Source organism: Nicotiana tomentosiformis, chromosome 1, assembly GCF_000390325.3.
Source record: "Nicotiana tomentosiformis chromosome 1, ASM39032v3, whole genome shotgun sequence".
NCBI classification, from domain to species: domain Eukaryota; kingdom Viridiplantae; phylum Streptophyta; class Magnoliopsida; order Solanales; family Solanaceae; genus Nicotiana; species Nicotiana tomentosiformis.
The window spans coordinates 18681718-18709436 of record NC_090812.1 but is presented as its reverse complement, the minus strand read 5'-3'; the positions used below and the strand labels follow the sequence as shown (position 1 = coordinate 18709436).

At 38.6% G+C, this 27719-nt stretch overlaps 1 protein-coding gene across 5 annotated transcripts in view; it reads right to left on the bottom strand.

Moving 5' to 3' along the window:
• Window positions 1-27719, bottom strand: part of LOC104095447 (DExH-box ATP-dependent RNA helicase DExH7, chloroplastic) — a 41651-nt gene that overhangs the window by 1941 nt on the left and 11991 nt on the right. For 2 of the 5 annotated variants that reach the window (XM_009601590.4, XM_009601591.4), the window contains exons 13-32: window positions 26189-26289; window positions 25454-25511; window positions 25211-25276; window positions 23618-23700; window positions 23324-23507; window positions 22831-22977; window positions 22638-22739; window positions 22381-22533; window positions 21004-21108; window positions 12977-13117; window positions 12778-12867; window positions 12620-12676; window positions 11529-11612; window positions 11121-11219; window positions 10904-11044; window positions 10537-10607; window positions 9681-9750; window positions 8777-8869; window positions 3088-3300; window positions 944-1036 (exon numbers count right to left, since the gene is read on the bottom strand). In XM_009601590.4, coding sequence (XP_009599885.1) covers window positions 944-1036; window positions 3088-3300; window positions 8777-8869; window positions 9681-9750; window positions 10537-10607; window positions 10904-11044; window positions 11121-11219; window positions 11529-11612; window positions 12620-12676; window positions 12778-12867; window positions 12977-13117; window positions 21004-21108; window positions 22381-22533; window positions 22638-22739; window positions 22831-22977; window positions 23324-23507; window positions 23618-23700; window positions 25211-25276; window positions 25454-25511; window positions 26189-26289 — 2151 coding nt within the window. Of the gene's footprint in view, window positions 1-943; window positions 1037-3087; window positions 3301-8776; window positions 8870-9468; window positions 9544-9680; window positions 9751-10536; window positions 10627-10903; window positions 11045-11120; window positions 11220-11528; window positions 11613-12619; window positions 12677-12777; window positions 12868-12976; window positions 13118-21003; window positions 21109-22380; window positions 22534-22637; window positions 22740-22830; window positions 22978-23323; window positions 23508-23617; window positions 23701-25210; window positions 25277-25453; window positions 25512-26188; window positions 26290-27719 lie in introns of those variants that run through there. The other 3 variants (XR_011409069.1, XM_009601592.4, XM_033655920.2) reach the window with 3 other exon arrangements.

The window sequence follows — 27719 nt, the reverse complement described above, 5'->3', positions numbered from 1 at the left end:
TCTTTTTGGAAAACGAAATGCTGCTAGAAGGTCAAAAATCCTATAGAAACAGGGGGAAAGACATGACTAGGACCCAACAACAAGAAAATATTCCTCAAAAAGCACAAATTGTTACAAGTTTATGGCAAATAAATAATGTAGAAACATATGAAAATTGGTCTAACTTTTTTTTCCCTGCTGCATATAACTGCAATAAATTAAGAACTGAATTGGTAAGATCTTGCTAACATCTGGGTCCATTCCGGACCCTGGGTAAAAGCTGATTTAGTTTTCCACAGAATCATTGCCTTCAGCCAAAAGGAAAGCTCTTCAGAGAAAGTAGGCCACCTTCCCATTTTTATCGATGTCCCCCAAAGGACTCAGAGAAAGCACGCTACTTACTAAAATTAGCACTTGATACCAGTTTCCACGGTAGGAAACTGCTCCCAATTCTCTTAAACAAATACAAAAAACATATCTTGTTTGCTTTGAGAGTGATTGTGCCTGCTTTACTTTTCTCCATTCTCCACTTCATTTTCTTCCTTTTAGGGGGGATAAGGGTTAAAATAGGCATTACCCTACTTAATTGAAAAACATGGAGAGCAAACCAACATAAAGGAGGGTGTACAGAAGAGTACAATATAGCAAGTTTGTTAGCGCAATGCTCAATCTTCTATGCTAAACAGGAAAAAGCAAATCATAGTTTCACTCAACGTTTCTCCCTTCTTGTTCCGTTTCTTTTCAATTTTCATACTTTCGCAGGTAAGTCTCTTGACCCTCCGTCACTAGACAGCATAAGATAGACAATGCTCATGTGTACAATGTCAAAGTTCAAGCAACAAAGTTTTGACAAAAATTGAAAAATGAAATTGACACCTACTATTCCTTGAGAAATAAGAAACAAGAGCTTATCAAGTTATGGAAAAGAAAAAGCAGGGTAAGCATGACCATAAACAGAAGATACCTGGTGCTGAATGTTTATTGGGCCACCAAAAAGAAGTATAGTATAAGGAGAGATAACGGTGGTGTCTCGCAAAAATACCTTGTTAGTCTCTACCTGAAATTGTAGCATACATAAGAATTATATCTTAAAAATGCTTCAACAAAATATATGAAGAAACAAAAATTGATTATATAAAAAAATCAATCGATAATTTTGAAACTCAAAAGGGAGCCTTGAAGCAACGGTAAAGTTGTCTCAGGTTCGAGCCGTGGAAGCAGCCACTAAGCTTGCATTAGGTAGGTTGTCCACATCACACCCTTTGGGGTGCAACCCTTCCCCGGACCCTGCGTGAACGCGGGTATGCTTAATGCATCGGGCTGCCCTTGTTCTTTTTAAAACATTTTGAAACTCAAAAATGAGTCAAATAGTTGAGATGAACAGTTTGAATATGTTTGCTATGGATTCACAAAGAGAAAAAGCACACATTTTTACCCAAGTTGAACTCTTAGATATTCTTCCACCATGGACTCAAAAAGGTTTCAGCCCACGATTACTAAATAAAACAATATTTACGTAAATGGATGAACATAGGAAGTACCAGCTCCATTCTTAGAATTCTGGAGTCCTTAAAGTAGTGCTTGTTTGTCAAAGTGCATTTCCATGGGACTTAAGAGATCTTTTCCAATGCAACCTTTATTTATTGCTCAAATATGTTAGAATGACAAGGTTGATCCTTTTTGCGTTAATCATACTACATGGGTTGTGTAAGATCTTTTAAAGGGGTTTAATAAAGATCTTGGGCGACAAGAGTGGGTTGCTCTAGTGGTGAGCACCCTCCACTTTCAACCAATAGGTTGTGAGTTCGAGTCACCCCAAGAGCAAGGTGGGGAGCTCTTGGAGGGAGGGAATAAAAAAATAAATAAATAAATAAAGATCTTGGGCTACACCGCCCATTATGTTAATGTTTTGGAATAGATGCTTAGATTCTTTCACATGGTATAGGAGCCAACCTTTGGTAAACTGATTCCTCATACTCATAAACAGTCATTAAAATCTGTGTGAACCCCAAAAGTCGGGTTACTGGTGCAAGAGAGTGTTGAGTTATGTAGTTTCACGGATAGATTGTGTTAGGACTTCAAAAAGGGATTATACAGGTCTTGGGGCACTCAACCCATTAGCTTGAAAGTTTTTATAGGATGCTCAAATTCTTCACGAGCCAGAACTAACCACACATATATAAGTTATGCTAACAACAAAACCTTGTTCTTCTAAATCTCAGCAATTAGATCCTGAAAGAATTATTCTCCTAGGTTATGATGCAGTGTGAAAAGGTAAACACAAACATTACGCATTATTTGACTTATCTATAGAAATGTAGTCCAAACTTGGCTTCCACTTTTAAAAGGCGTTAGCAAAATTCTCAAAATGATTCTTCTAGCATCTTCAAGTAGATTATTTCCCATGACTGTCCTAAAGCTTCAGCATACTCTCCAGTCATCATTAACTTCACTGGACTCTGGAGTCCATACTTATACTTAGTGATGAATTGTTGAATTGCTTAATAAGCAGAGTTGCTTTATAGAATGTCCATTACTTAAAGAGAATATGATTATCTAATGTATCATCTAATAAATACTACAGAAGATAGCTTATTCAAATTCTGTGAATGATCTACTTCATCTTTGCGCCTCTTTAAGATTCTCTTTTTCAGTTTTGGGAGCATAATTTGTTGAAAAAGATTCTTTTCCATGCTGCAAAGTTGTAATCTTGCATTTCATATACAATGCTCCAATTTAATCTCTATAGTTCAAAAGGGTATCATCTCTTGAATCTACAATATTTTATCATCTTATTAATAGAGATGTTGAAATAACAGTGTAACTGTTAAAGATTCCATCATCTTATAACAGCTTTCTGATGTCTTGATAGAATTTGGCATTACGATCTTTCAGGATTCACTTACACATTATTATAAGGATTCCATGAAAACAACCAACTTCATAAAGAAAAGGCACCTAAAATTTCCTTTCTCCACCCATTCCTAGCCTAAAGTGATTAAAAGAAGCAAAAGTTGTTGTAAGCATGGAGGCCATTCAAAGATAAGGTCAGAGAGATCAAATCTTGAATGTTAGCTTTCCAGAGTAAAAGATTAAGAAAATGCAAACCTTTTCAAGAAAGACGATAAATGGGTACTGAAAATCTTTTAAGTTAGAGTTGATTGACGAAGGGTGAATGTGAACTTCGCGTCTTCCATCATACCATGCAGGGTTACTCTTTGCTGAAAGACCTGCACTTTGTTTTAGGTTCCCAAGAGCAGTTGTAGCAATGCCTTCTTCTCTGGCAGATACATTGGGATAAAGACCTGCACACAATATGGCCTAGGCACATTTATAGAGGTGAGTATCCAAACAAGTCAAACAGGCAAGTCAACAGAAAGAATAACCAGACTGAAATAATATACTCCTCCATTATATTTGGCATTTTAAACAAATGCATTTAGCTTGCAGTATGCCCTTAGAGAAATTATTATTGTCATTATAGGCTTTATGGCAACCTGCCTTGGCTACAGCTAGGATATTAACAAGCAGAAAATGGCCGAAAGGTCAATTTTCATTAGAGCTAGTGCCTTCTACTCGAACAGAGGAATGTCAAAATCAGTAGATGCAGGGCTTGGAACATCCCACAACATGTGCGCTAAAACCGTGATCGTGAAACTAAAAAACTCTGGTTTGGATCTCTCTCTTCGGATAAGTGATAGCGGTCACTTAAATAGAATCCAGAGGGTGTAAGAACTTTCATTATAACTCTATGAAAGTAGAATTACCTCAGTGTTGTTTTTGGAATAGAAGTGGGTGTAAAAAGTTTCCGGAATGAAAATTTACATAGAGGTTGATATACTTTGCATCGATGTTTGGTTTCATTGATTGCACTTGATCTGAACTAAACTCATAGCCCTTTCGACCTAATTGTGCTATTATCTCATTGCTTTATTAATGTTGATATGTGTGATAATTATTATTTTTAATCGGCGTGACACTTAGGATTATCTTGGAATGGTTTTTGTTCATGGTAGCCATCAATGCAGCAAATCAACAAACAATTTGATATGGTGGAACAAATGCTTCTAGGGCGGCAATGTTAGTTTTATATGCGTGTGTGTGTAGAAAGTTCTCAACTTTCTGTTCTATGCTATGCACGAAAATCAATACATCGTGCTCTTACCCTTTTTCTCAGTCCAAGTTAAGGGAGATCCTTATATTTTAATTAATGATTTCTTTTAAGTCTCTATTTGTAAACCAGAAATGAGAGTACAACCCCCATATCTTTAAGAAACTAGCATCACGAGTGGGACGATTTGAAGTTTTAACTTGAGCCCAATAGTAGATTCAAGGGCAAATTACCGACATCCTGCTGGCATGAAGGAAATCAACAGATGAGACCTATACCGAGCCATATCCTTTCAAGTTTGAGACTCTGAAGTGAAAAGTGTTAGTTTACAAATATGTATAGTGTAGTCTTGTCCCACATTGGAAGAGGAGTAATCTCTCCTTATAGTGTATAGCTATAAATAGGGACCTCCTGTATTGTATTTATAATCCAATATCAATAACATATTTTCTCCCGTGCCTTCTCACATGGTATCAGAGCATTAGTGAGAAAAGATCATTGTGCGTCATTCCAGCGTTAACCGGGAAGAAAGAACTTAGTCATCGTGCAATGTTTCCGGTGACTTAAGGCTTGTCTAAGTGAAAGTCACTTTCTGTCGGTGTTGTGCTAAAACCAACACCACCACGAGGTAGATCACCCTCCAACTACCAATCCCTGAAATTTTATCCGGCAGAAAAGCCGCCACGCTCCTCCACGCGCCGGCAACAACTTTTCCGGCGAGGGTTCCGGCCATTTTTTCGCGAAGCTTCTTCAGGACAGTGTGCTCTCCTCAAAATTCCGAGCCTACCCATCTAAATCAAATCAAATTCCAGCCACTTTTATATTTTTCCGGCGTGAACAGAGACCTTTCCGGCCATTTTTTGAAAACATTTCTTCAGGACAGCTTGCTCGCAAAGGAATTCCGAGTCTATCCATCCTAGTTACGACAAATTCCGACAACTTTGGAATTTTCCGGCGAGCTACAGTGTTTCCTGCTGTAAACAGTGTTTTTCAAGCTATTTCTTCAGTTTTCTCACGGGAGTTACTTATTTCCACTATTTCAAGTTAACCCTACTACTATAAATTGTAGCGACATGGGAACCGATGCTTTGAATAGTCGGATGGTTTCTTTAGCAGAGTATATAAAGTTCCTTCAGTATAAAGCATGTAAGCAGACATCTTCTGAGATAACTTCTGTTGTTCAAACAGGTAATAGCGTGACTTGTTTCTCCCAATCTTCATCCTCTGAGTCTTGGGTCATTGATTCAGGTGCATCAGATCATATTTCTGGTAACAAATCTCTTTTCACTACTATTTCGTATTCTCAATCTCTTCCAAAAGTCACAATGGCCAATGGGTCTCAAACCATGGCAACTGCAATAGGTCAAGCAAGCCCACTTCCTTCCTTACCTTTAGATTCAGTCCTTTATGTTCCCAATAGTCCTTTTAATCTCATAGCTGTTAGTCGCTTAGCCAAATCACTTAAATGCGTTGTTTTATTTCTTGATGACCATGTTTTTATACAGGAACGCACTACGGGGCGGATCATTGGTACCGGGCATGAATCAAACGGACTTTATTACCTTATCCTTGCTAAATCACATGGACTCACATCTTGTCTTCCTTCTACAACTTGTCCTGTTACTGATTCACCAGATTTATTACATAAACGGTTGGGACATCCCAGTTTGTCAAAACTTCAGAAAATGGTATCTGGTTTATCTCACTTGTCAGCTCTAGAGTGTGAGTCATGTCAGCTCGGTAAGCATACCCGCTCCCATTTCCCTCGGCGTCTTGATAATCGAGCAGAGTCACCTTTTACTTTAGTCCATTCAGATGTTTGGGTAACTAGTCGGGTCAGTTCCATCTTGGGATTCCGCTACTTTGTCAGTTTCATTGATGATTATTCCAGGTGCACTTGGCTATTTTTGATAAAAAAATCAATCTGAGTTGTTTTCTATTTTACAGATCTTCCACGCTAAAATTCAAAATCAATTTGGGGTTTCTATTCGCACATTTCGTAGAGATAATGCCCGAGAGTATTTTTCTTCCCCATTTCAGCAGTTTATGAAATCTCATGGGATTATTCATCAAACATCTTGTCCGTACACATCTCAACAAAATGGGGTAGCTGAAAGAAAGAATAGACATCTTATAGAAACTGCCCGTACCCTACTCATACAATCTCATGCTCCGTTGCGTTTTTTTGGGGATGCAGTTCTTACATCTTGCTATCTTATTAATCGTATGCCATCTTCAGCTATCCAGAACCAAGTTCCATTCTCTGTCATGTTTCCCCACTTACCTTTGTTCTCTTTTCCACCCCGTATCTTTGGAAGCACTTGTTTTGTCCATAACCTTACTGCAGGAACAGATAAGTTAGGTCCTCGTGCTGTTAAGTGCGTATTTCTGGGTTTCTCGAGAACACAAAAGGGGTATCGATGTTACTCTCCTGACCTCCAGCGGTACCTTATGTCCGCTGATGTTACCTTCTTTGAAACCCAATCATACTTCACAGGTTCAGGTCATCACTTAGATATTTCTGAGGTACTACCAGTTTCATCTTTTGGAGATTCAGTCACTCCAGCTCCACCACCTACAGCTCCAGTTATAGCTCTACCACCTATAGCTCCAGTTCCACCACCTACAGCTTCGGTTGTAGCTCCACCACCTACAGCTCCGGTTGTAGCTCCACCACTTATAGCTCCAGTTTCTCCACATAATCCAGTTCAACCTTATGCAGTTCTACCACTCTTGACTTATTATCGTCGTCCACATCCAGCTTCAGGCCCAGGTGATTCACGGCCCCGCATCAGATTCTGCACCTACTGCAGACTTGTCTCCTCTTAGTCAACCAATTGCACTCCGCAAGGGATTACGATCCACACTTAATCCTAATCCCCACTATGTCGGTTTAAGTTATCATCGTCTGTCGTCACCTCATTATGCTTTTATATCTTCTTTGTCCACTGTTTCTATCCCTAAGTCTACAGGTGAGGCACTATCTCATCCAGGATGGCGACATGCTATGATTGACGAGATGTCTGCTTTACATGCGAGTGACACTTGGGAGCTTGTTCCTCTTCCTGCAGGTAAGTCTATTGTTGGTTGTCGTTGGGTTTATGCAGTCAAAGTCGGCCCGGATGGCCAGGTTGATCGGCTTAAAGCTCGTCTTGTTGCAAAAGGATATACTTAGATTTTTGAGCTTGATTATAGTGATACTTTCTCTCCCGTGGCTAAAGTAGCATATGTTCGTCTCTTTTTGTCCATGGCTGTTGTACGTCATAGGCCTCTTTATCAGTTAAGACATTAAGAATGCTTTTCTCCACGGTGATCTTGAGGAAGAAGTTTATATGGAGCAACCACCTGACTTTGTTGCTCAGGGGGAGTTTAATGGTTATGTGTGCAGATTGCGCATGTCACTATATGGTTTGAAACAGTCCCCTCGAGCTTGGTTTGGTAAGTTCAACACAATTATTCAGGAGTTCGGCATGACTCGCAGTGAGGCTGATCCCTCTGTGTTTTATCGGCATTCTGCTCCTAATCTGTGTATTTATCTAGTGGTTTATGTTGATGATATTGTTACTACTGGTAATGATCAGGATGGTATTAGTAATCTGAAGCAACATCTCTTTCAGCACTTCCAGACTAAGGATCTGGGAAGATTGAAGTATTTTCTAGGTATTAAGGTCGCTCAGTCTAGCTCAGGTATTGTTATTTCACAGCGGAAGTATGCCTTACACATTCTTGAGGAGACTGGAATGATGGGTTGCAGACCTATTGATTCTCCTATGGATCTGAATGCTAAGCTTCTGCCTGGACAGGGGGAGCCTCTTAGAGACCCTACGAGATAAAAGAGGTTGGTTGGCAAATTGAATTACCTCACAGTGACTAGACCTGACATTTCTTTTCCGGTGAGTGTTGTAAGTCAGTTTATGGATTCTCCCTGTAATAGTCACTGGGATGCAGTTATTCGCATTCTTCGGTATATAAAGTCAGCTCCAGGCAAAGGATTACTATTCGAGGATCGAGGCCACGAGCAAATTGTTGGGTACACAGATGCTGATTGGGCAGGATCACTTTTTGATAGACATTCTACGTCTGGATATTGTGTTCTAGTAGGAGGTAATTTGGTCTCGTGGAATAGCAAGAAACAGAATGTAGTTGTTCGATCTAGCGCCGAAGCCGAATATCGGGTCATGGCTATGGCGACGTGTAAGTTAGTTTGGGTCAAGCAGTTGCTCAAGGAGTTAAAGTTCGGAGAAATCAGCAAGACGGAACTAGTGTGTGATAACCAAGCTGCTCTTCATATTGCGTCAAATCCGGTGTTCTATGAGAGGACTAAACACATTGAGATCGACTGTCACTTTGTCAGAGAAAAAATACTTTCAGGAGATATTGTTACAAAGCTTGTAAAGTCGAATGATCAACTAGCAGATATTTTCACTAAGTCTCTTACTGGTTCTCGTATTAGTTACATGTGTAACAAGCTCAGTACATATGATGTGTATGCACCGGCTTGAGGGGGAGTGTTAGTTTACAGATATGTATAGTGTAGTCTTGTCCCACATTGGAAGAGGAGTAATATCTCCTTGTAGTGTATAGCTATAAATAGGGACCTTTTGTATTGTATTTATAATCCAATATCAATAACATATTTTCTCCCGTGCCTTCTCACAAAAAGGAACAGATAATCTTTAAATATACCTTAAGAATTGAGGAATGATTTGAATTTGTATTAAAAGGTTGTGATATATCTGAAAGCCAACTGTCAAGCTTCTCTTTCTTTTTCCAATCAATCTGCATCCAGCAATTATTTCAAAGTTAAAACACCATAATATTGGGTAAAATGACTTACAACAGGGATAGAGGAGAGAAACTAAATCGTCTAAATACTTGGTAAATTTTACAGGTTTAACTATTATGAAAACATGTATAAATCCATTGAAGCAGAAGGAATAAATAGGAGTCCACAAGTTTAACCAGAGAGTTGGCACGTAAGTAGGAGGGAAGTGATAACCAGCCAAGCCACCCTTAAATCAGGAAACTGAAATCAAGCAATTCCCTGCTGTGACAATACAGTGCCATATTTTTGCAGACTAAACTCCAGAAGATATCCCTGCCCCTCGCAAGCCCCCCCCCCCCCCCCAAAAAAAAAAACAAGAAAAGGAATGAACCAAAAAGAAGATGTTTATAAATTTGACAGAAAAGGGGGTCTATCAAAGCTGTTGCTAATTACGCAAAGAAATGATCATACGCAGTACACACTGCAACATAATTAGAAGTTGCAATCATGAACCCAAAATGCAAGTTGTTTAAAAGTTCTGCAGCTTATCTATGCGATAGTCAGCTAGGAATGCGCATACAACTGCAGTTCCTAAGATCCTTAACATCCCAACCTTTTTTGAAGTAAACATGGTCTAACATTGCCCTCAAGATACCTCCTGCTGTATTGTTCCCTTCATTTTAAATATCTAGAAAAAGTAGGTAATTCATAGTTCAGTTTTATACATTAGATTCACTAAATTATTACCATCCAATTTAAAGGATGAAAATGCAACTCATAATATTAACACTGCAAACTTGATAAATAGGCATCTTAAAAAAATACCTCCGACTTTTTTGGGATGTTGATGAATCCAATGTCAGCTAACAATGTTCCAAATTGTATTCTCATGTCTCTGGCACAATAAGACATGTATTAGCCGTTGAAAAGCGATTCAAGGCCTAAAAAGATAGGTAACCGGGAAAAGGAGCATAATTCTCGCAGCTCAGTGTCTTATTATGGAAGAGCTAAACTTTGCAAACCACAAGCATATATCCTGTTTTAGAGTTTGTTGCATATTGTCTTCCGCGGATTTTTTCAAGGATCATTACAAGTTTAACATGCTGATTGGTGCCAATGATTATTATGATAAATGGTGATGGTGAAAGCAGTTGTGGCCAGCTACATAAAAAATAATACGGATAGGTAGTGAATGCTGATGGTGGTAAAGACTATTCCGATTTAATAAGTGCTCTTTGCTGGGGGGGGGAGGTTTTGCTTTCCCCCTCTTGTCCTATGCATTCTCTCATAACGCGTTAACCTCATCTTATATATGCACTTTATTATTACCAGTTTTCATTTCAGAAAATTAACGATCGGAATTAGGATCAGGTACTGGCTTCCTTTCAAGTATAAAAAATGTGGAAAATGACAACCATAATTCCATTAGTTGATCCTTTCTAGAGCCCCAAGGCACAAAACATCGCCATCACTTTTGAATTACAAGAAAACTGAGCTACATGATACTTCTTTCTAAACTAGCCAGGCATTCCATAGTAGTAAATAGTATCCCCAAGGGCTACAGGACATTCTTTCCTTGTTAGATAATCTTTAAAAATTGTTGTTATCTGTTAAAATTCACTGCATAAAGAGGAATGAATCAATAACGAGGGATGTCCTTAGTATGGCATAAAAATCATACCTTATCATATACATGACAGAACTGCTTAAGAAATATGAGCTGCAAAACTGCTTTGCTGCTTTGACTCCATTCTGCCAGAATGAAAATGAACTGCATCAGTAGCATGGCTCAAAGAATGACAATGCATAAATTAAATGTCCAGAAATAACTTTTTACGAGTAAAAAGTGTGTAAAAAGTGTTGAAATACATTTAAGTATTCTTTCAGTAGACTGAAAGTTTTCTGATGGAATGATTGCCTATCTAATCCACTAGGTCTCTATTAATTCTTATTCGACTAACAATCAACAATGCCGTCCAACTGGGCTGTTAATATGTGATAAAGAATCAGTTATTTCATAAGCCGTTGCAAGTTAGTAGATCACTAACCTCCCGCAAAATTTTCTCCCACTTTTTATACGCTACCATCATTAGGAGATGGTCAGATTGCCAGTTACCACTGCCAGAGTCAGTTTCACCACCAAGCTTATCACTCAAAAGTGCCAACTTTGCTCTTTCAACATTTTGCCTCTGCGATACGCATGTCATAACATAATTAAATTCCATATGGACATCAACAAAGCTTTTAAGAGCTGAGGATACAAACCTCATCTTTTGGATAAACAAATGGAGACTTGTAGCTGAGGAAGGCTGAAATAGATAGAATTGGCGACAAGCAGCCAAATACTCCACCATATAACAGCATCTACAGTTCCACATTTGCAAAATTATTTAAAAGACAGTAATGTTCAACAAAGCCCAAATAGCCAGACAATTGATGCACCCATGGAATTTTTGTTTATATTGAAAATTGAGTGTCACTTGTAGAGAATCATATTTTTGGTAAATTCTCTACTTTTCAGTATACTGCTTCTATACAGGAGATTTCTCATAACTTTTCTTTAAAAGAAATCATCAACAAAATTATTTACCTTTCCACAAAAAAAGTTTGTGAATTAGAGTTGTAATGGGAAATATATAAGATGTTGAAGAATGAGGATAATTACATAAATACCTTTCCAACCAACACATCAACAGGAAGTCTCGCCAAATGATACCCGAGAGGAGTTAACTCTTCATCCCCTTCAACGGCACCAACCTGGACATAAATTGAACTATGAGATCATCACCACATAGCACAGAACTGTGCAGTTCAACTGGCATTCATGCACAAACAATATGGCAAATTTAGCACATTTACATGGAAACACAGGAAAGTATCTTTTATATGCATAAGAAGAAAGAACGTGGATGAAACATTATTTAGGAAACAAATTTCTAATGTAAGTGCAGTACAAGTAACAAACCAAGCTATGCAAGACTGTACCATCTTGCATGAACATTATAAATGATACCATAGAAAATGGAACCACCCAAAGACATGACAAATCTTTACTTCAATACAAATGAAGTGTAGTAGAAACTTATATAAAAGTACATTTTGACATTAGATGAAACAAAAGCAGATGTCTCAAATATACTCCCATCCCATTTTATATGACGATATTTGATCAGATAAAGCGTTAACATGCTAGTATGAGCATATACATTATAATGGTGATAGTAGAAAAAAAATATCAAATACTAGTTATAAAGTTAGGTTGATAGAGAAAACATCACATTGAAGTTTCAAAAGTGAGTAGTTTCATGAATTTGAATCTTGAAAGTTGAGAATGTTGTATAAAAATGGGATAGTTGTCAAACATTTAGGACGTTCCAATAATAGAAAAAGTGTCATGTGAACTGAGACAGAGGGATAAATATATAAGGTAACTAGACGCTCTCAATGAAAGAGACCAAAGAGAAAGCTCCAGGAAGAGTGTAAAAACCACAACACTAGAAAAGAAATATTTTATGTAAATAGATCTCCCATGTGCAAACTTCATTGTTTAAATAACTATCTTCCGTGTGAAGGATTTAAACTTCTTCTTAGGCTCTCTTATTAAAAATATTCTATTTGATAAACATTGTTTATTAATTGTTCTTCCGGGGAGAGTAAATCAACTTCCATATCCTGCTGTTCACTGATGATGTCATCATTATAGCACCTATGACCTATGTTGATGCTAAGAAACCAAAAGACAGATTAATCTACATGGGGTATACCTCATACAATAAAGAAATTGCTGACGCAATAGCCTCATCCTTTGGAGGTTCAAGGGCCTAACAAGACGAAGTTTGGGAAGAAAAATGAGTTAGAAAATCCATAGAACAAAATGCATAAAATTGTATCTGAATAAAATTTAAAAAAATTATAAAATCACCATAGACAAAAATAGCTTTATGCTTCCAAGTGATAGCAGTTTGATTTGTAAGCACAATTCTACCAAAGGCATTCGCAGCATCTCCGGGATCTAGCAAGGCCAAACTAAACATCAGCACAATGTAAGAGAGAAGATTATCTGAAACGAAGAACAGCAGTACTAGATATAGTAACGAGGAAAACCCACTAATACCCCATACCTGGTAAGGTCGCATGAGCTTCTCATATCGGTAAGAAGTATAGAGACAAAAGCAGATTCCTGGCTTTACACGTCCAGCTCTGCCTCGACGTTGCCTTGCATTTGCTTGAGATATCCAATCTTCAACCATGCTTGACAATTTCTAAAATGAAGAAGTTTAAACAATAGCGAATGTGATTACTGGTGCACCAGATTCTGGAGACAAAAAGCAAAGGAAATTGACATTTCTTTAGACGAAACACACAAAACAGAGGTCCCGACAAGTAAATCATGTCACTTAGAAATTCAGCAATAAAGCTCATGACTGGATCTAGAAAAGCCTAACAGGCTGGTTATCCTTATCTCATGCTAAAGGACTAGGGCCTCTCGCTTTATTCAAAGATTGAAAGCCCAATTTAGAAAACAAGATGATATACAAGAGTAATCATGCCTTTAACCTCATCACCAAGCAAAAAATACAATGTTGTCCTCTCTCTGGTTTTGATGTTGTCGAAACCACTTCATCAGCTAAACCAGTTAGCCAAAGAAATACATCTATTTGAGCTTTTATTTATGTGAGAAGGCACGGGACAAAATATGTTATTGATATTGGATAAACAATACAATACAAGAGGTCCTTATTTATAGCTATACTATACAAGGACATACTACTCCTCTACCAATGTGGGACAATACTACACTATATACATGTTGTAAACTAACACTCCCCCTCAAGCCGGTGCATACAAATCATATGTACCGAGCTTGTTACATATATAACCAATACGAGGACCAGTGAGAGACTTGGTGAAAATATATGCAAGTTGATCATTCGACCTCACAAACTTTGTAGCAATCTCTCCTGAAAGTATCTTTTCTCTGACGAAGTGACAATCAATCTCAATGTGTTTAGTTCTCTCATGGAACACCGGATTTGATGCAATATGAAGGGCAGCTTGATTATCGCACACAAGTTCCATCCGACTGATTTCACCAAATTTCAACTCCTTGAGCAATTGTTTGGTCCAGACTAGCTCACATGTTGCCATAGCCATTGCTCGATATTCTGCTTCTGCACTAGACCGAGCAACTACATTCTGTTTCTTGCTCTTCCAGGACACCAAATTTTCTCCTACTAAAACACAATATCCAGACGTAGAACGTCTATCAAAAGGTGATCCTGCCCAATCAGCATCTGAGTATCCAATGATCTGCTCATGACCTCGATCCTCAAAGAGTAACCCTTTGCCTGGAGCCGATTGTATATATCGAATAATGCGGACAACTGCATCCCAATGACTATCACAGGAAGAATTCATAAACTGACTTACAACACTCACAGGATAAGAAATGTCGGGTCTAGTCACTGTGAGATAATTTAATTTTCCAACCAGCCGCCTATAGCTTGCAGGATCGCTAAGTGGCTCCCCCTGTCCTGGCATAAGATTAGAATTCGGATCCATCGGAGTGTCAACAGGTCTGCAACCTATCATCCCCGTCTCCTCAAGAATGTCTAAAGCATATTTTCTTTGAGAAATAACAATACCTGAGCTAGACTGGGCAACCTCAATACCTAGAAAGTACTTCAATCTGCCTAGATCCTTAGTTTGGAAGTGATGGAAGAGATGCTGCTTCAGATTGGTAATACCATCCTGATCATTGCCAGTAATAACAATATCATCAACATAGACTACCAGATAAATACAGAGACTTGAAGCAGAGTGCCGATAAAACACAGAGTGATCAGCTTCACTACGAGTCATGCCAAACTCCTGGATAACCGTGCTGAACTTACCAAACCAGGCTCGAGGAGACTGCTTTAGACCATAAAGTGACCGACGCAAGCGACATACAAGGCCACGAGACTCCCCCTGAGCAACAAAACCAGGTGGTTGCTCCATATAAACCTCATCCTCAAGATAACCGTGAAGAAAGGCATTTTTAATGTCCAGCTGATAGAGGGGCCAATGACGAAGCCATGGATAGAAAAAGGCGGACTGAAGCCACTTTAGCCATGGGAGAGAAGGTATCACTGTAATCGAGCCCAAATATCTGAGTATATCCTTTGGCAACAAGACGGGCCTTAAGTCGATCAATCTGTCCATCGGGACCAACTTTGACTGCATAAACCCAACGACAACCAACAGTAGATTTACCTGAGGGAAGAGGAACAAGCTCCCAAGTACCACTTGTATGTAAAGCAGACATCTCGTCACTCATAGCATGTCGCCATCCTGGATGAGACAACGCTTCACCTGTAGACTTACGGATGGAAACCGAGGACAAAGAAGATATAAAAGCATAATGGGGAGATGACAGACGATGATAGCTCAAACCGACATAATGAGGATTAGGGTTAAGTGTGGTCCGTATACCTTTCTGAAGTGCAATCGGTGTACTAGGAGCAGGGTCCGCAGCAGGAGCAGGGTCAGGTGCAGGACGAGAACCAGTTGGGCCTGATGGAGGACGCAAACGACGATGATAAGTCAAGAGTGGTGTTCCTGTGGCTGGGGAACTAGGGGGAACAACACTAGACTACTCAACGGTTGGTATGGATGAAACCTCTGTGGTCGAAAGTGGAGGAGGAGCTATAGTAAACTCCTCAAAGGTCGGTATAGGTAAGACCTCAGATATATCATGGTGGTCAGCAGAGGTAAAGAAAGGTTTAGACTCAAAAAATGTGACGTCAACTGACATAAGGTACCTACGAAGATCTGGAGAATAACAACGATATCCCTTCTTAACACGAGAATAACCAAGGAAGACACACTTGAGAGCACGGGGAGCTAACTTATCTTTCCTAGGGGCTAAGTTATGAGCAAAACACGTGCTCCCAAAAATACGAGGTGGAAGAGAGTATAAGGGAGGGGAAACAATACTGAATGCGGAATCTGATTCTTGATGGGAGATGAAGGCATCCGATTAATCAAATAACAAGTTGTGAGAACTGCATCGCCCCAAAAACGCAACGGAATACGAGATTCAATTAGAAGTGTGCGAGCAGTCTCAATAAGGTGCCTATTCTTTCTCTCAGCAACCCCATTTTGCTGAGGGGTATAAGGACAAGATGTCTGATGAATAAGTCCTTGAAAAGTCATAAACTGCTGAAATTGAGAAGATAAATATTCTAAGGCATTATCACTGCGAAAAATGCGAATAGAAACACCAAATTGGTTTTTGATTTCAGCACAGAAACTCTGGAATATAGAAAATAACTCAGAACGATCTTTCATTAAGAAAAGCCAAGTACATCTTGAATAATCATCAATGAAACTGACAAAATAACGAAATCCCAAGGATGAACTGACTCTACTAGGACCCCATATATCAGAATGAACTAAGGAGAAGACAGACTCTGCATGACTCTCAACACTACGCGAAAAGGAGGCTCGGGTATGTTTCCCAAGTTGACACGACTCACAATCTAATGTAGACAAACTAGATAAACTAGGCACCATCTTCTGAAGTTTGGATAAACTCGGATGTCCTAAACGTCTGTGGATTAGATCTGGAGGATCTGTAACTAGACATGTTGTGGAAGGACTGAGTGAGTTAAGGTAGTAAAGGCCTTCTGATTCACGTCCTGTACCAATTGTCTGTCCCGTACTGCGGTCCTGCATAATAAAAGAATCGTCAATAAAATATATACCACAACGGAGGGCACGAGTCAAACGACTAACAGATGCAAGACTAAAAGGACAGCCAGGGACATAAAGAACGGAATCTAGGGTGATAGAAGACAAGGGATTAGCTTGTCCAACTCCTTTTGCCTTAGTTTGACATCCATTGGCTAAAGTAACAGTGGGAAGAGACTGTGAATATACAATATTTGACAAAAGTGATATATTACCAGAGATGTGATCAGAAGCGCCGGAGTCCATGACCCATGGGCCAAGAGTGCTAGACTGGGAAACACAAGCAAAAGAATTACCAGTAACAGAAGTATCAGTCTTAGCAACTGAGGCTACTTGTGGAGATGTCTGCTTACTTGCTTGATACTGAAGGAGCTCATTATATTCTTCTTTAGTTAAAGAAAATCCTTGGTTACCTGGAGTCTCGGTCTGAGCAATGTAAGCATTTTTGAGTGGACGACCATGTAAGGAATAGCACATTTCACGAGTGTGTCCAAGTTTGTGACAATAAGAACACTTGGGTCTAGATCTTCCAAAACGACCTCCTCCTCGTCTATGCTCCATAGTTTGAGATGCCCGAACATCCATTGTCTGGGATGCAAGAACAGAGGAATCAAGTATCTGTGATGAGATCACTGGTGGACTTGGTGCTGCAGCAAGGCGGAGTAATCGAGAGAATAATTCATCAACTGTCGGGACAGACGGACTAGCCAAAATCTGGTCGCGTACTGAATCAAGATCATTAGGAAGTCCAGCGAGGGTAAGAACGAGAAACATCTTCTGTCGCTGCTCTTGTTGTTTTTCCACACTAGCAGAAACTGGCATCAACTTCTCAAATTCCTCCATGACTGCCTGTACTTGACCCAAGTAAGTAGACATATCCAATTCCTGCTTCTTTAAGTTTGTCATCCGCGATATCACATCATAGAAGCGAGATATGTCATTAGTGTATAAGGTGCGTGCCTTTGCCCAAACCAAATAACATGTCTGGAATGGACGAAACAAGGGCATCAACTTGGAATCAATAGATCGCCACAAGATGCTACATAACTGAGCATCGATTTTTGCCCAAAGTGCTATTGCCTTTTCATCTCCATCGCTAGACTGTTTGATTAGATGATCTTGAACACCTTGACCTCTACACCATAACTCGACAGATGAAGCCCAAGCTAAGTAGTTTGAACCTCCCATTAAAGGTTCCGAGGTAATAATAGCACTAGAGCTTCCAGAACTCATGTTTCTAGACCCAAAAGCATCAAATCCCAAAGACATTGTTGCAAATTATTACCAAATAAGAGAAAGAATCAACTGTAATCCACTGAAACAGTGTACGGAAACACAGAAACAGAATACTGAAAATTGTAGCTGCCGGAATCTACTGTAGCTGTCGGAAAAACTCAAAGTTGTCGGAATGAAATGAAAACAGTAGGGGCAGGATCGGAATTACCAGGCGACCTAACTGTTCTGAAGGAAGATTTTCAAAAAATGGCCGGAAGTGGTCGTACGCGCCGACGCGTGAGCTCACGCGCGTGAGCTTCTGGTGGCGCGTGAGGAGGCTGCTGCCGGAGCTTTTCACTAGGGTTTGGTCGTCGGACAGTGACGACTCTTGTGGTAGTGTTGGATTTTGCACAACACTGACAGAAATGAAGCAGATAGAAAACAGCCTTAAAAAAGTACTGATTTCTCTTTCCCGGAATCGCTGGAATTTATGCAAAGCGATAAGTATCTCACAATTGCCCTAATACCATGTGAGAAGGCACGGGAGAAAATATGTTATTGATATTGGATAAACAATACAATACAAGAGATCCTTATTTATAGCTATACTATACAAGGACATACTACTCCTCTACCAATGTGGGACAATACTACACTATATACATGCTGTAAACTAAGGGTGGCAAGTGGGCCGGTCCAGGCCCGGGACCACGGGCCAGGACCGTTTGGCCCGATTTTAGTGGGCCTGGGCCGGTCTCGTGGGCCGGTCCTATGATTTGGGCCCGTCAGGCCCGGGACCGTTTAGCCCGCCAGGGCCTGGGACCAGACCGGTTCCTTAGCGAGTCAAACGGTCCCAACGCCTTTTTTTTTTTTTAAAAATATAGCCGTTGGGCTGTCAAAATAACCGTTGGCTATTTATAAAATAGCCATTTAACCCCCCCAACTTTGTTTTAATCCCAAACTTTTTATAATTACACTTTTTCCCTATTTTCAACTATAAATACCCCATCATTCTTTCATTTTTTCTTACAAAATCATCAATCTATCACAATCTCTCTCTAATTTTCTTCTATAATTGCTACTATTGCTTACTTTATTGTTACAATTTGTGAAACAATTGTGAAGTTGATGAATTGAAGTCTTCAACGATAATCAATTTCCAACAAGTTGTTCGTCAATTCGGTAAACTCATTCCAACTCTTAAGTTTTAATATTATAATTTTGTTTGTTTTATTTATTTTCTATTACTTTATTAATTAAGATGGCTTCCTTAAAAAAACTTTTTGGTAAAAATAAGGAAAAATCCAAGAGTGACGAATCTAGTGCTCAATTTGTTCCTCCCCCACTGCCCCGGGCTCCCCGAACCAAACTCCATATACGTCCTACACCTGCTATTCTTGATAGCGATAATAGTTTATTACAATTTACTAAAAGTCAATTTTGCCATAATATTAGATCTAGTAAACAATTAGACCATGAATTAATGAACGCTCTTTATTCTAATCCAACTATTGATGAAAATGATGACGAGGAAATAGATTTTGATGAAACTCAACCGGATGATGATACACCAACTAGTCCTGCTCCTGATGTTAACCCAACTAGTGGTAACCCTGCTAATCCAAATGATGCCCCATTTGATACTCCTGTTACTACCCCTACTTTTTCTAGACAACCTAGCAAACGGACGGAAACATCTCCTATTTGGCCATTTTTTACTCAACTAATTCCAGAAAATAAGGCTAAGTGTAAAACTTGTGGCACGGAGTTAGTTTTTAAATATTTTGGATCGCGGGGAGGGGGGACGAGAACTTTGGCTAGACACATAATGAAACACCCTCAAGATAAAGTGAGATATCTTCGTCTGAAAGCTTTGGCCGAGGGGAAAAGTCTACCTACTCCTAGTCAGGTTGACCCTAGTACCGGTTCAAATCAATTTCAACCGGGAATTAACACTGTTACCGGTGGTATTTTATATTATGATCCAAAAAAAGATCGGGAAGAATTGGCAAAAATGGTAACTGTTATGTGTTTACCCTATAGTTTTCCTTCTGATCCTAACTTTGTGCATTATATTAGAAAAAATTTTAATCCTGCTTATAAAGGTTTTCCTCGCAAATATAAACATGAATATGAACAATATTTGCGCTATTTATTTACTCATATAAATTGTCGTGTTGCTATTACAACTGATATTGGTAGAAGTGGTAACGACTGTGATTACCTTACTGTTACCTTACTTTAGACTTAGATATTATTTTTAACATCCTTTTGTCTTTAGACTAATATATATACTATACTATACTATATATACATCTTATATACTATACTATACTATACTATATATATACATCTTATATACTATATATACATCTTATATACTATATATATTCGATATTAAATATTGAATATTAAAATTTAGGATGTTAAATAAAATTTAGGTCACAATTCTATAATAAAATTTACAAAGCATTGTCTTAGATATTTTTTTTAACATCCTTTTGTCTCTAATATCTATTTATTTTTTAATATATATATATATATATATATTGGGCCCACTTAGCCCGCGGCCCGGGACAGTTTAGCCCGGGACCAAACGGTCCCGGTCCCGGGCCGGTCCTTAGAAAAAGCCTGTTTAGGCCCGGGCCCGTTTAATTTGGGCCGGCCCGGGGCTGGGACCGTTTGGACCGGCCCACTTGGCCCGGGACCGGCCCACTTGCCAGCCCTACTGTAAACTAACAATTTACCTAACAGAGATGACAATACATGTGTGAGTTGAAACTTTTCTTCTGCTGATGCTTCTGGACCTAGTCATAGGCTCATAGCCATCTATAGACAAATATTTCTCTATCCAAATCGCAATGCTTAACATGTCTCGCAGCCAATTTCAAATTCACACACCAAAATCTAAAAATGGCAGAGAAAACTTAAGATTGAAGATGGAGTTGTAGTAACACTTGTATTGCCGGGTCAGAACTTGAGAAGTCTAAAAAGGTTGATAAAATAAAATATTTCAAATGTTAGATATATTTCATGTAGAAGCATGACACCGTATGGGGGGGGGGGGGGGGGGACCCTTACATTAATTATTGTAGTACAGAGCAGCAAACATGCAACATAAGCTGCCATACGCTTGAGACAACAATCTTCTGAAATAATCAGCCTTGTCATTAGCTACGAAAGAGAGTAGAAAACCTACCTTCTTTGGATTATAGCGATTTTCTTTGTGCTTTCCACAGTCTACCACATAAACTACATCATCTATGGTTATGCTAGTCTCTGCAATATTTGTAGCTATTATAACCTGAAAGAGATACTTCCCAAGTCAAATACAGAACAATAAGCAAATTAATCACTTAAGAATAAACAAAATGGTGATGACAAAGAAGAGGTTTTTCTCCGCACAACTATCAAGTGAAGGCAAGTAAGGTCCAACAAGGACTCATGGAGTAAATGATGAGCATGCATATCTAGACAGGTAGAATGATGTTCTGCATTTTCTGCAATAAGACCAAATAAACATAGCTTGTTCCATGTTGGACCTTTCCATTCTTCATATCATGCACCACATGGTTGTAAATGTGTTCTTGCTGAATAACTCGAGAGAAGAAACTCACCCAAGCAGCTTCAACATTCAAACTGAAGTTCTAACTTTCAATTTTTAAGAGTTCAAAAGGTTACCCTTTTTCGGCTCTCTATGAAGATAGTACCAGTAACAATAAAAGGATGTCATACTGGCACTACTTAATAATAAGGGGTGTGAAACAGAGTTAAATTGAAGTCTATTATATCATGTACCAGTCACGCAACCAGAAGGATAAATGCGCTAATCATATCATTTGAGATCAAACATGAATTATGTCAGTAGACAAGGGTTTTGATGCAAATTGAAAGGTAGTCGCCAACGAAAGCTGAAAAGTAGTAATTGTTGGATGAGGCCTCTGTAGGAGCAGAGCAGCGAGTACTTGAATAATGACATAGCAGTAAGAACATGGGAGATCTAGGATGAAGACAGTAAGCTTGTTGGCTTCATCACATAGGTTTTAATTAAAGAATGTGAATCTCGGGTATTAACAATCAGTACAAGATCTAGGGTGCTAGATTGCAAGAGCAATTAGAGCATTGCAAGGTCAATGAGAGGATATGCAAAGAAGGGAAGTTTCTTTCTCAGCTAAAAGTCTATAAGACTTCATATCCCTTCTACTTGGTATGTGTAATAGCAAAAGGAAGTCCAATTGCTGGTTCTGGTAGAAGGCATATTGCAAACCCAAGCATCTGTTCCATTCAAGCATTTTCTAAGGGCAAATCATTTGAAATAAATAATCAAAATGAATCCCTGCACTACAGACAGGGAAACAGCAATTTACCATCTTCCAGTATTAGTTCATTTAATTTTGTTCAGACAATAATGCAGATTAATAACTCAAGAAAGACCCTGTATAACCAACACATGAAAGAGAACAGAAAAGCGCAGGGCGGAAAAGAACCCAAACTAAGAAGATAAGATGCATACAGTGGAATCAGATAGCATAAATGTCTACAGCGAAAGAACCTAAGCTTAAATAGAAAGCATTACCTTACGGATGTTTTCTGGAGGTCTCATAAACACTTTTTTCTGATCCTCGGATGCTACAGAAGAATGCAAAGGAAGAATCCATTCAGAAGATTGTCCACTAAACTGGAAGGAGACAGACAGTCTATCATATAAGGTATGTATTTCCCCAACCCCCTGCAGCAGAATATATTTCACAAGTCATTCTTCCTTTTTTATGCAGGCATAAAACTCAGAAAGAGAAATCAAAACCTAATTTAAGTGTTAATTGATGGACTTACCGGTAAGAAAACCAGTATAGAACCCTCAGGGTATGTTTCATCAATGTAGCATACCAGGTCTTCGAGAAGATCATAATCAATAATTTCTTCATTCAATTTCCTCTGACAAATGGTTATTAACGGTATTCTTTCAGTAAAGTGTTTTAGGATTTTAATTTGCATCAATGAACAGGAACTTCTAAGAAACAATTACCAAATTCTTTTGAGTTTGTTCGCTGTAGTTTTGATAATTACTGGGATCATAATAGGGATTTATGTATTCTTCAGAGAGCAACGATTCATCACCCCATCCAGATAGGACAAGGTTCTTCTTCCCCCTGTGATTGCCAATAGGAGCATTCTGCAGTCATCCATTAGAAGATATAAGAAGCTCTCGAGCTACATAAACAAAAAGCTAACACATTGAACTTCAAGTCAATAACAGGAAGATCTACTTCAACTGTAAGTCAGTACCAGAGCAACACTCATGATGGTATAAGAGATGACTTATTTTGATCCATTCGCTACTAATAATGGATTTTGATCAGAGATTAGTTAGAAGCTAAAAGTATAGATTGGTATAAGAGATGACTTCAAAACAGGTCCAAAGCAGAAGCCAGAAATTGCCAACGAGAGCATTATTTGGCAAAGAAAGACAATTTCAAATTTCAGTCCATCTAAAATGTCAATAAGGCAGGTAAAAATACCTTTTCCCTAGTAGATATCCCATAGCTCAAAGAAGCGGGAGAATCGGATGCAAGGCGGTAGTTGGTACTCTCATAAATATCCTCGAGAAAATAAGTTGAAACAGGATGTGTTCGTCCTTGAGCAGTAATTACAGGGCAGTGACCGAAGTAATGAGAAAACAAATGTGAATCTACTGTTGCAGACCTAAATAATGTAAAATAAACAAAATTCCACCATGAACAGTCATAAATATGAAAAAGGACATAGAACAAGAGAATGGCTACTAGATATTTATAAATGAAACCAAACCATACATGAGTATAACTTTCAGTTTTGCCGTACAAAGGGCAGATTGCTTCTGGATGAGACTCTTCAAGACAATGAGCAGAAAATCACCCTGTTGTGCATAGAGGTTAGTGTTTCTTCCAACTGGTTTCCAAATTTATTTATCCATTAATATACAACAAAAAAAGAGGATGAATCTGAGATTTCTTGTATATAATGTAGACCACAGCAAAAAGTGTTCTTTCCCTCTTCAGTTTGATGGTCCTAGTCATCTAGTGAATATGCAGTGAGCAAACAGTCCTTTCTTCTAAATTCTCCTAACGCCCCACGATGAAGTCATTTGATTACTTCTTTACAGTATGCATACCCTTGTGTAGTTCACTGTTGTTGAGCCGAGGGTCTATCGGAATCAGCCACTCCACCTTCATAAGGTAGAGGTAAGATCTGCGTACACATTACCCTCCCCAGACCTCACTTGTGGGATTCCGTTGGGTTTGTTGTTGTTGTTGTTGCTTTTTTAACAAAGTGAATATTTTTATTAATGTTGGGGAAATCCCCATATACAAGAAGTATACCAAAAAGTAGCGAGACCAAGATCAAAATATGTTTCACTACAAAAGCCACCCATTCATCTATACATACAAGAACCATTTTTTATGGTTCTTCGTAAAATCATATTACCATAAGTCTTACCCAGCATGGAGTCAGGGTTCCTGCACTTGTCAATTTGGTTTCGTGGGGCACCAAGAAAGGCATGCATTTTTAGCCGGTTGGCAGCAAGAAAGAAATTTACATGTCACCGTGCATTTTATATGCAAAAAAGAAAAAACAAGAAAAGACTTGAACATCTCCTCTTGCATTGTCAGGATGCAACTCGCCTGTGGTGACTGGTGAGAGATCCTGAGATGGTTCGAGATACAATGGACGACGATCGAGCCCAGTGAAGGAGGCACCATCCAGATAGACCTTTAGAAGAAGAAGCGAAGACAAGGGGACGTGGGATATTGCCCCACTGGCACTCATGTGGGTCTTACGAAAAGAAAGGAATACGAGAACTTCTACAAAGAGAATAGCCTCTCATTTCTCGTCTCTTTTATTCCTCTCATTTTTCATCTCTTTCACTGCACCCATGAGGTTCTGATTTGTATAATTGTATTAAAAATATTGGGTATCTTTTGGGAGAGCATATTCTTTTGTAGGTTCTCTACCTTTTGGTATATGTATACGAGATATTTTCCCATCATAATAAAAATATCTACCTTATCAGAAAACAAAAAGGACAATGATTTAGTATGGACGTAACCAATTATCACAATGGATACTAGTTTAGAGACTATGTCATGCATTTCCCTGGTTTATCTTATCCTCTTTCCTCAAACTTTCAACATGTATAACCAACCGGACAACAATGGTCTATATCTAGTCGGCCACCATTAGTAGGTACCTAATGTCATGGGAATCAGCATAAGAAAGGATCTAAACAACATGCTTTCATATTCATGAGGTCAAGTTTTTGATAGCCTGATCTATATTATAAGCCAGTAGTGGCAATTAACTAACAATAAAATATAGTTGGTAGCCACAATTCATCAACAATGTCATCCAGTGCACAAAAAACTCACCAGAAGAGACCTCTCATGCACTTCATCAACAATGATATGACTAACACCAGCCAAGTTTTTATTTCCCTGTAAAATAATACATTTAATATAAGCACCAAAAGTTATTGGTTAATATTTTGACATTCTGCTAATTTATTTTTATTTTAAAAAAGCAAAGTGGGCAAAGTATATTATTACGACGAACAAATTCAAAACACAGAATATTGCAGTCAGTATGCATGCAATAATTAGTAGGCGACTTACTGAAAACATTCTCAAAAGAATGCCAGTTGTACAAAAGAGGAGCTTTGTTCTCTCATTCCTAAAAGAGAATGAAGAATTAATAGATGATATTTTGATATAATAATCACAAGAGAATAACAGAATCATTATGATATTTCAGTATTAATGATAATTATAGTTTTTAAAGCATGAGTATCAAAGGATACTTATTCTGGGTAGACAACTGATGGGAGATTCCCATGTCTTTATATGATGACAACCAGACCCACAAATAGATAAGCAAAAACAGGTTTGGATGCTTAATGAAATCTACGGAAACATGAATCAGCAGGAAAAGTAGCAGAGCATTTATGCACAAAATTGGCTATCCATGTGAACCCGATTGTCCTAAAGTTCGAGACCTAAATCCTTCTATTTCTCGATCCAATGAGCAATGTCTTATTTGTATTCCTACTCCTCCCATGACCATGCATGGTAGACCTGATTATAACTTATTTAATGTGATCGAACTGAGATGATCATGCACAAACCAAGTGAAATGATAATGCATAATCCATACATGCAGCCACCTAGAGATAAATGACTGATGTTATTAAGCAATGGTAGCTTCCTCTAGCTAAAAAAGTAATATAAATCAATTTCCAAACATGAGCAAATTTTGAGTCAACATGACATCCAATTTCATGATTCTGTATCCTTTTTTTGTTGGGAAAAGTGTTCTTGTCATTTATAAATGAAGACTTTGGGAAGCAATACCTTGCACTATCGAGGCGAACTTGGTAACCAACCAAGGAGTCACTCGAACCTGGTGAAGATTCACAACGCTCATCAGCAACTCTTTCAGCCACTGAAATAGCCTAGCAAAGAGAAAATGACAATCAGCAATCTTGTTAAGTGAGAGAAAACATGATATGCAGGTGTAAAGAGCAAGATGAAAGCATTGCCTAATGACAAACAAAAATGAAGAGGAAGAGAATCCAATCTTAGCTAAACCAACAGAGAAAATCTCAAATAGTGGTTGACAAGTATCTACCCCCACCCACCCACCACCCACCCCACCCCAAAAAAAATAAAAAGAAGAAAAAACTATCTACCCTAATTTCTGAGCTCCATGCATGTGTGCTTCTAATATGATCGGTTCTTGTATAATGTGGTAGGAGATTCAATATACAAGAGCTCAAATTAGCCTTGTCCTTGATGTGATACACTTCTTCTAAATTGGAGTGCTTCACGAAGTCCAACTAATATTCTTTACCGTCAATTCAACTAACTACAACATTAATCCTTTTTTCTAACAAGGTAAGATTTTATTAATAAAAGGTACCAACTACCAAGATGGTAGTAGTTACAAAAGACCAGCATCTACCGTTAACATGGCAACTACATATCTCCTATCTCCTCTAAAAAATCCATGTATTGCTCCATATTTTCCCTAGTACTTCTTTTACACCAGAGATACAAATTTAATAAGCATCTATTCTTAATCCTGGATATATGTTTCCTTTTCCCTTCAAAAGAGACCCTGTTTCTTTCCAGCCATATTGTCCATAAAACTCATAGAGGGATTGTTCTCCGTATTGATTGTTGACTATTTGCCGTTCTTTGGAGTTGCCATGTCTCCAACAAGCTCTTTACTCTGGGGGGCATTGCCCACTTGACATATTTCGGAAGAGCTCCCAACACATATAACATCTATTACTTACAGTATTCCTCTCTTTTGCAGGTACTCCTGAGTTAGGCAAGTTTCCTTTGCTGCAACCAATCCAAAACAAGCAACTTTAACAGGTGCTTTTGTCTTCCATATTGCTCTTCATGGCCATTCTGATTCATATAACCCTTGTTGTTTCTGTAACAGACTAAAACATCTGCTGAATGTGAAATTTCCATCATTGCTTGCTGCTCAGATCAATGAATCTCTCCTGTTATCCTCCAAACTGACAGTGTCCAGTTATTGCATCAACTGAGCAAATTCATCTACTTCCCCATCATTGAGACCCCTCCCAAGATCAGCTGCCAACCATTGCTTGAATAAAAATCTCGCTACTCTCCCATTTTGATTTGTGGAACAGCTGTATAAAACTAGAAATTTTGCTCTTAAGCTTTCATTCCAAGCCATACATCAGACCACAATTGAGTATTATTACCATTCCCCAGTTTCAACTGTACAAACTGGCTGTATTCACCCCAAAGATTGCTGATAGTGCTCTAAACTCCGCCTTTTGAAGAGAACTAGACTGAGCAGGGAGAAAGACCTTCCTTCACAATTTGGCATCTAGCAATTGTCGAT